At 47.9% G+C, this 9781-nt stretch overlaps 1 protein-coding gene across 1 annotated transcript in view; it reads right to left on the reverse strand.

Moving 5' to 3' along the window:
• PGM5 (phosphoglucomutase 5) overlaps positions 1-9259 on the reverse strand; it is a gene marked incomplete at its 5' end in the record, with an annotated part of 109422 nt that extends 100163 nt beyond the window's left edge. The window contains one exon of the mRNA XM_082241588.1: positions 8999-9259. Coding sequence (XP_082097714.1) covers positions 8999-9259 — 261 coding nt within the window. The remainder of the gene's footprint in view (positions 1-8998) is intronic.
• Positions 9260-9781: the final 522 nt, after the last annotated feature.

Below are 9781 nucleotides of genomic sequence, written 5' to 3' on the forward strand. Positions count from 1 at the left end.
TTTTGCCACAATTAAGATCAGTGTAATGTAGTTGGTGTCAGACTGGAACCAAAGAAACTTACATACTGTATTTTTCGCCCCATAGGGCACACCTAGTTTTTTTGGGGGGAAATCAAGGGGGAAAATTTATTCCTCCCCCCCCCCCCCCGCAGCCATCCCAAAGCTAGAAGAGGGAGACGGAGCGCTCCGTCTCCCTCTTCTACCTTCAGGGACAGCCTCATAGAATCATAGAATCATAGAGTTGGAAGAGACCACAAGGGCCATCGAGTCCAACCCCCTGCCAAGCAGGAAACACCATCAGAGCACTCCTGACATATGGTTGTCAAGCCTCTGCTTAAAGACCTCCAAAGTAGGAGACTCCACCACACTCCTTGGCAGCAAATTCCACTGTCAAACAGCTCTTACTGTCAGGAAGTTCTTCCTAATGTTTAGGTGGAATCTTCTTTCTTGTAGTTTGGATCCATTGCTCCGTGTACGCTTGTCTGGAGCAGCAGAAAACAACCTTTCTCCCTCCTCTATGTGACATCCTTTTATATATTTGAACATGGCTATCATATCACCCCTTAACCTCCTCTTCTCCAGGCTAAACATGCCCAGCTCCCTTAGCCGTTCCTCATAAGGCATCGTTTCCAGGCCTTTGACCATTTTGGTTGCCCTCCTCTGGACACGTTCCAGTTTGTCAGTGTCCTTCTTGAACTGTGGTGCCCAGAACTGGACACAGTACTCCAGGTGAGGTCTGACCAGAGCAGAATACAGTGGCACTATTACTTCCCTTGATCTAGATGCTATACTCCTATTGATGCAGCCAAGAATTGCATTGGCTTTTTTAGCTGCCGCGTCACACTGTTGGCTCATGTCAAGTTTGTGGTCAACCAAGACTCCTAGATCCTTTTCACATGTACTGCTCTCAAGCCAGGTGTCCCCCATCTTGTATTTGTGCCTCTCATTTTTTTTGCCCAAGTGCAATACTTTACATTTCTCCCTGTTAAAATTCATCTTGTTTGTTTTTGCCCAGTTCTCTAATCTGTCAAGGTCGTTTTGAAGTGTGATCCTGTCCTCTGGGGTGTTAGCCACCCCTCCCAGTTTGGTGTCATCTGCAAATTTGATCAGGATGCCCTTGAGTCCATCATCCAAGTCGTTGATAAAGATGTTGAATAAGACCGGGCCCAAGACAGAACCCTGTGGCACCCCACTAGTCACTCTTCTCCAGGATGAAGAGGAACCATTGATGAGCACCCTTTGGGTTCGGTCAGTCAGCCAGTTACAAATCCACTGAGTGGTAGCATAGTCAAGACCGCATTTTACCAGCTTCTTTACAAGAATATCATGGGGCACCTTGTCAAATGCCTTGCTGAAATCAAGATAGGCTACATCCACTGCGTTCCCTTCATCTACCAGGCTTGTAATTCTGTCAAAAAATGAGATCAGGTTAGTCTGACATGACTTATTTTTCAGAAATCCATGCTGACTATTGGTGATCACAGCATTCCTTTCTAGGTGCTCACAGACTGTTTGCTTAATGATCTGCTCCAGAATCTTCCCTGCTATTGATGTCAGACTGACTGGGCGGTAATTATTTGGGTCCTCTCTTTTCCCCTTTTTGAAAATAGGGACAACATTTGCCCTTCTCCAGTCTGCCGGGACTTCGCCTGTTCTCCAGGAATTCTCAAAGATGACTGCCAGTGGTTCTGAGATCACATCTGCCAGTTCTTTTAATACTCTTGGATGCAGTTCATCTGGCCCTGGAGACTTGAATACATCTAAACTAGCCAAGTAGTCTTGTACTATCTCCTTAGTTATTCTGGGCTGTGTTTCCTTTGCTGAATCATTTGCTCCAAATTCTTCAGGTCGGGCATTGTTTTCTTTATCGGAGAAGACTGAGGCAAAGAAGGCATTGAGGAGTTCAGCCCTTTCTGTGTCCCCTGTTTGCATTTCACCATCTTCTCCTCTGAGTGACCCCACTGTTTCTTTGTTCTTCCTTTTGCTACGAACATACCCATAAAAGCCTTTTTTGTTGCTTTTAACCTCTCTAGCAAGCCTGAGTTCATTCTGTGCTTTAGCTTTTCTGACTTTGTGTCTACATGTGCTGGCTATTTGTTTGAATTCCTCTTTGGTGGTTTCCCCCCTTTTCCATTTTTTGTACACATCCTTTTTAAATCTTAATTCAGTTAAAAGTTCTTTAGATAGCCACCCTGGCTTCTTTAGGCACCTTCCATGTTTCTGTCTCATTGGTATTGCCTGACGTTGTGCTTTTACTATCTCCCTCTTAACAAACTCCCAGCCATCATGAACTCCCTTTCCTTTTAGTATTGTTGTCCATGGGATCTCACCCAGCACTTCCCTAAGTTTTATGAAGTCGGCTTTCTTAAAGTCAAGAAATTGAGTCCTAGTATGCTTGGCTGCTCCTTTCCGCTGTATAGTAAACTTCAGAAGAGCATGATCACTCGCGCCTAATGATCCTTCCACTTCTACCCCACTAACCAGGTCATCAACATTGGTTAGGACTAGATCTAAAATGGCTGTTCCTCTTGTTGCTTCTCCCACTTTCTGGACAATGAAGTTGTCTGCAAGGCCACTTCTGGACAATGAAGTTCCCTGACAAGTTCCCTGACACTTTCTGGACAATGAAGTTGTCTGCAAGGCCAGTGAGGAATCTGTTTGACCTTATGCTCTTGGCTGAGTTTGACGTCCAACAAATATCCGGGTAATTGAAGTCCCCCATTACTACTATCTCCCTTCCTTTTGCATGCTTGGCCATCTGTTCCAGGAAGGCATCATCTATGTCCTCCGTTTGGCTTGGGGATCTATAGTAAACTCCCACAATGAGGTCTCTGTTATTCTTCTCTCCCTTAATTTTGACCCAAATGCTCTCACTTTGGCTTTGAGGATCTAAATCTTGGATCTCTTCACAGGTATACACATCCTTGACATATAACGCCACTCCTGCTCCTTTCTTGTCTGGTCTGTTTCTCTGAAATAGATTGTATCCCCCCATTATTACATTCCAATCGTGGGACTTATCCCACCAGGTTTCAGTGATGCCTATTATGTCATATTTAGTTTGCTGTACTAAGAGCTCAAGCTCATCTTGTTTATTTCCCATGCTTTGCGCATTAGTGTACAGACATTGAAGTCCATTAATCATTCCCCCGTGTCTCTTATTTAAGGATTTTTTCCTCCCACCACTAGGTCCGCATGCTGTTTGCTCCATTTGGTCTATGACATTTGGATGATCATCTTCATTAATTGATAGACTCCTACCTTCAGGAGCACTGTCTCCCTCCCCCACATTAGTCAGTTTAAAGCCCTCCTGATGAGGTTTCTGAGATTTTTGGCAAAAACATTCCTCCCAACCGTTGTGAGGTGCAGCCCATCACTTGCCAGAAGTCCATCTTCAAGAAACTGCAGTCCGTGATCTAAGAATCCAAACCGTTCCTGTTTACACCATTTGCGAAGCCAGCTGTTCACTTCCACTATTTTCCCCTCTCTCCCTGGGCCACGTCGTTCAACTGGGAGGACAGATGAGATGACAATTTGTGCATTTAGTTGCTTCAATTTCCTGCCGAGAGCCTCGTAGTCTCTTTTGATCTTCTGGAGGCTATTGCTTGCAGTGTCATTGGTTCCCACATGAACCAAGAGGAAGGGGTATTTGTCAGTGGGTTTTATGATTCCTTGCAGTCGTTCAGTTACATCTTGGATCTTAGCCCCGGGGAGACAGCACACTTCCCGAGACATCTTGTCAGGCCCACAAATCACTGCTTCTGTTCCCCTCAGTAGGGAATCCCCTATCACCACTACACGCCTCCTCTTGGGTTTGGTCGGGGTTCTTCCATGAGCTGTCCGTTCCAAGGTCGCCTGCACATTCCCTGAGCCTCCCTAGCCTCAGTGGGGCAGCGGCTTGCCCCATTGTCCCTCGAGCTTGTGGGGCTGGTGGTGGGGAGAAGCTTGCCTCTCCCCACTGCCAGCCTCCAAACCAGGTCGGGGAATAGCGGGATGGCGGCGCTCCGCCTCCCCGCTGTGCCCCGAGCTTGTGGGGCTGCCCAATATCTGCCCGAAGCCCGGGGTGCACTCCGGAGCGTTCCCCGGGCTTCGGGCTGCAGGCTGCCGCCCGCAAGCCTTGCGAGCCCGGCGGGAACTCCTGCCGGGTTTGCAAGGCTTGCGGATAGCTTCCTGAAGCCTGGAGAGGGAGAGGGGTCGGTGCGCACCGACCCCTCTTGCTCTCCAGGCTTCAGCGAAAGCCTGCATTCGCCCCATAGGACGCACACACATTTCCCCTTCATTTTTGTAGGGGGAAAAGTGCGTCCTATAGGGCGAAAAATATGGTACATACATACACTCAGCCTCAAACCTCATTCACAGCATTTCAGCCAAACAACCTGACAGGATTGCTGTAAAGATACAAATGATGAGAATGATGAAAGAAACATGTTTGTGGTCAACAATTCCTTGGGAAAGTTTAGGATTCTTCTTTTTTTACTACCCGAAAAGAAGGAGGGAAGATAAGAGGAAGAATAGGTGATCAATAAATGGAAGAACATCAAAGTTAGGTTAAGCAGAGAAGCCATCTTTCTGTTCCTTCCTCCCTCTTTTTGTTTTGGGGTGCTGCTCAAACACAAATCAAAGGACGAACCCTTTGACTTCAGCACTCAAGAAAAAAAAACCTGGGGCTCATTCATACGATTGTTTAATGTGGATAGTAAAGTTCTTGTAATTCTCCATTGTCGTTATGTCATTCTCCTCTAAATCACGGCCTTAACAGAATCATAGAATTGTAGAATTGGAAGGGGCCACAAGGACCATGGAGCCAACCCCCTGCAATGTAGGAATCATTTGCCCAACATGGGACTTGGACCCACGACCCTGACATTAAGAGTCGCATGCGCTACCAACTGAGCTCTCCCAGTTTTTAATGTGCTAATAACTACTTTTTATTCTTTTTAGAGATAGATGAACTCCCGCAGCCCAAATCAAACTGAACTGCTTGGACTGCTGTCCGCTGTCCAATTTATTTCCGCAGAAGTCAGGAAAAGCTTGCTTTATTTCCCAAACCAATTTACCGTATTTTTCGCCCCATAGGACGCTCCGTCCCATAGGACGCACCTAGTTTTTTGGGGGGGAAATAAAGGGAAAAAAATTTCCCTTTATTTCCCCCCCAAAAGCAGGTTGGGGAAACAGAACCAGGTCGAGGAACAGCGGGATGGCGGCGCTGCGCCTCCCTGTTGTCCCCCGAGCTTGTGGGGCTGGCCGATGTCTGCCCCGCGTGAGGGGCGCTCTGCATCAGGGCGCCCCCCCCCTGCGGGGCCGGCAGGCTGCTATCCGCAGCGTGGGGAGCCTTGCCGGGAACTCCTGCAAGGCTCCCCACGCTGCGGATGTCTGCCTGGCGCGGGGGGCGCTCTGCTTCAGGGCGCTCCTCGCGCTGGGCGGCAGGCTGCTATCCGTAGCCTAGACATCCCTGCCGGACCTCCCGTAGGGCTGCCTAGGCTGCGGATGTGTTCCTGAAGCCTGGAGAGCGAGAGGGGTAGTTGCGCACAGACCCCTCTCGCTCTCCAAGCTTCAGCAAAAGCCTGCATTCGCCCCATAGGACGCACCCAGATTTCCCCTTCATTTTTGGAGGGGAAAAAGTGCGTCCTATAGGGCGAAAAATACGGTAAGTTCAGAATTTCCTGTCCTCTCTTTCTCACCTAGCCCCCCCCCCCATATCTCCCCTGTTGGCACTCAATCCACAGTAAAAGAAGGAAGAAGGAAGGAAGATCTACACCCTCTCCTTCCTTTCTGGCATGCTGCAGGGGAGAGACAGTCCCAAGGGTCCTTGAGAAACATTTCTTCTCCCAGTTAATGGCAGAAGCCCCCTTCCCCGGCTGATCTAGCAGTTGGCCAGAAAGGGAAGGGAGAGATCCAATTTCCTACCTTCCTTCTTGCAGCTGGAGGGGCATTACCATTTGTTGTACTGCCATCATCATTCAGCTGTACTGCCTGATAAGAGGAATTTAAAGGCAGAGGAGGGGCTTGGGGGGATTGGAGTGGATGTGCTTGTAAACTGGGAACTAGTTCCAAGCTCAAACTCAGAAAACTTTCAGGCATCTCTGTGTGTTTTTCTGTGTGTCTTTTTTGAAGAACCTACATATGATTTTTTTAAAAAATAAAAGTATACTGTGAATTGTTTTGGAGTAGTTTTTTATCCTTTTATGACCTGTTTTCTGTCCCTGAAGCTGCTTTTGAAATCAAGCCACTTGCCTCTAGATTATTATAGTATTGTCTTCATTCTGCCAAATTGTACTAAAAGGGTGGAGAAAATATAAGTATTCTTTTTTTTTACAGATTGCCAAAAGCTTTCCCTTAGCTTTTTCAATTGTTGCTCATACACACATAGTTCTTGTGGTACAAACATGGTGTATTAAAAAACTTTTAAAGGTATAAAACAACAACAGAAAGGCACAGAGAATGGCTACCATTCACATCAAAACCTGTTTCTCAATTGTCCCACAACATAATCAACATTCCATATAACACCCAACAGTGCAAAAGTGCAGGTGAGTTATCTTTTAATAAGCAAATACAAACAGCAAAATCGTGTTGTTGGCCAATGTGCCTATGATGCGCTTCTAAGCAACAGTAAAAAAGCAAAGTATCTGGAGAAGCAAGGGCAAAGAGGATCCACTGAAAGTGCCTAGGCACCATCAAGCTGTGAAACCTGCATGATCTGGTTCCTGTTTCTCTCTTTGGCCCAAAACAAATGGGCCGTGACTGACTACAAAGGCTACTTCTACTGCTGTAGAGCAGGGCACACCAACCTTTTTGAACCAGTAGGCATATTTTGAATTTTGAGAGTACTGTGGGCACCAGTCATAAAATGGCTGCCATGGGGAATGGCAAAACATAAATGGCTGCTCTGGGGGCCTGGTACCGTACAAAATGAAAGAGAGTACAGTCACTGCCGCTTTCCCATGCACCGCACTCAACTGCATGCTTAGCATTATGTCTTGATTGTTCTGTTTCTTCCTCCATGATCAGCTCAGCAGTGGGACTCAGCTGCATGCCATTTTCCCTGCTATTGAGCCGCAAACTCTGATCATGGAGAGAGATTGTGGGAAGGGGAGATTTAAGCCCTTGCCCTACTCAGCACATTGGAGGTTATAACTCAGCAGAAGAGAAAAAGAGGGCTGAGGAGAAGGAGTGGGGCCTTAGGAGAGGCCAGTGGGATCAAGGATCCCCCACCCTCGGTCTACACACTGACAGGCAAAGGCTCTCCGGGATTTCAGATGGAAGCGTTTCCCAGCGCTATCTGAGACTGAACCTGCAATGTGCTTCACCACTGAGCTTTCTGCTTTCCCCTGTGTTCTAGTTACAAACATATGCTGGTTATGGGCAAAATAGTTTAGAAAAAATGCTGAAATAAATCAGAGATGGAATGATTGTCAAGTTAAGGCACTATAAGGTTAATAAGATGCTAACTTCCAAATGTGAGGTACTGGTTTCCAGTATTATTACACATCTGAAAACCACAAAATTTGATCCATTTGCAGTGCAGTTTTACTACCATGCAAAGCTATGAAGGTCCTTGTAGGCTCTGCAGAGATTCTGTTCCCAACAACGCCTTGGTAAACTTGCATCTGGTGCTCAGAAGTTGAATGGCAAAGAAAACATCAAAGGTTTGATATTGTAAAGAACAAGGAAAGTTTATGTACCAGAAGGGGCAGGGGCAGAGAAACAAATAATCTGTTGGGTCCAGGATCAATGGTATCAAAAGCTGCAGAAAGATGGAGTAGAAGAAGCAAGGTTGCACCTCCTTGCCCCCCTCTTGATGGTCACCCATCGGGACCCAGTGTCTGGTTTGGTCAATGTTATGTGTGCTGTTAGAAAGTCTGGGCTACTTTCTAATAGAAGCACAGATGAAAGGGAATTTTTGAAAGTGAACAACCAGCTCACAAAGCTGAAGTCATTGGAAAAGTGGAGACTTTGGCATAGAAGCGACATGAGGTAATCAACCATCCAAAACAACATCCAGGCAAAGGGGTAAATTTTAATACTTTTTAATGCTTTTGTGAGTACCAGAGTGCCTAGAGCCATCTCCAGCTGTAGGAATGTTACATTCTCTCACAGGAACACATCAACCTCAAGCTCTATTTTTGTTAACTGCACAGGCATTGTAAAGCTCCTGAGCTAGCTTGTGCCAAACAAAAACCATGCAACACATGGTCATAACAAAACAAAACAAAAAACCAGAAGGCCCAGAGCTCTTTAGATGATATTCTCTTAAGTTTCCCACTCCGAAAATGTGTACCACCAAATCCAGCTTTTATCCCCAGTGGCAAATATATATACTATTAAATATATATATTTAAATATTTCTCTCTAGCATAAAAAAGCAGCCAAACTACAGCAATCTAAGTTAAACATATCAGACACCATCTGAGTGGAACAAACCAGAGCTATATTCACCTTCTTACAGTAATTCCACTTGCAGTAACATTGTTCTCTGGAAGCAGGCACAGGGTCAGACAGACTTGACTGCCTCAAACACAAATATGCTATTCCAAAAGACGATGAGATGAGACAAAATCTAAAGTCGGGCATTAATAAATGAGGGTACATCTCCTCCTGGGATACTGAACCTTTCTGTGCCTCTTAAATGTCGAAAATGCTGAGAATCTTTTGTAAAAGCACTCCACACATTTGCCAATCCCACGTCTGTCCACCTGCCTCTTACTCCTAAAGAGACTCAAGGGCATAGATGGGGAGGAGGTGCCATTAGACATCGGAGAAGGCAGGCAAGTTGGGGGAAGCTGCAGCCGCTCCCGGGGGAGAAAGTCTCTGCCTCGGCAGACGGCCCCGAGTTCGCTCCCCGTACGTGGCGGCGAGCGGGGAGGGCAACGCGGGAGCAAGAGGGGGGCACCTCGGCCAGGAAGCCAGCGCGCCCCGCCCAAAGAGCCCCTCGCTCCGGCCAGGCTTCCTTCCTTTCCTGACTCGGGACCCCGCGCCGAGGCTGCGCCGCCCTTACCCCGTTGGCCGCCGCCATCTGCACCACCAGCTCGACGGCCGTCCGGCTGAAGTACCTGCCGTCGCTGCCCACCACCATGGTGCAGCCCTGGCGGTCGCGGAGGTCGACGGAGGACAGCACGCTCTGCACGAAGTTGGGCAGGTAGTTGCGCTGGCTCTCGAAGACGGCCGTGGGTCTCCGCAGGCCGCCGCCGCCCGTCGGCTTCTGGTCCTCGAAGGGCGCCGTGGGCACCGTCAGCACCGGGATGGGGCTGCCCTCCATGGCGCCTCACGGGCGGAGCGCCGCCGGCACAGCCCTCCTCGCGGGAAAGAGGCGCTTCGGGAGACGCCGCTCCGCCGCCGGGCGCCCAGCGAAGCAACTGGCCGCTTCGGAACAAGGGCGCGGAGGGGCAGCAGCAGCTCGGCCAATCAGAAGGCGGAAAGAGAGGGAACCGGAGGCGGCGCGAAGCCCGTTGGTTGGCGGGGATCCCGCCCTGTCAGGGAATGGCGACAAAAGAGCTCCGGGCTAGAAGCCCCGCCTTGGAAGCCTTCGCTCACACGCCCGCCACTTTTATTTATATCGCTTGGGTCAAAGGGTGTATTGTCAAGTTCCTTTTTAAAAAAATATTTTATTTTCATTTTTAAAACAATATTCTTATACATTCACATCATTTTTAATTTGTACACTTCTGGGATTACTTAAATCCCTCGGACCTCCCCCCACCCCTGGTTTCCAATTTCCCCCTATTTCTATCACCTCTAATTACGTTTTTCTAATCCATTTTATCGCTTTTTTTACCTTAAA

Source organism: Podarcis vaucheri (assembly GCF_965113315.1).
Source record: "Podarcis vaucheri genome assembly, chromosome: 11".
Lineage (NCBI taxonomy): Eukaryota > Metazoa > Chordata > Lepidosauria > Squamata > Lacertidae > Podarcis > Podarcis vaucheri.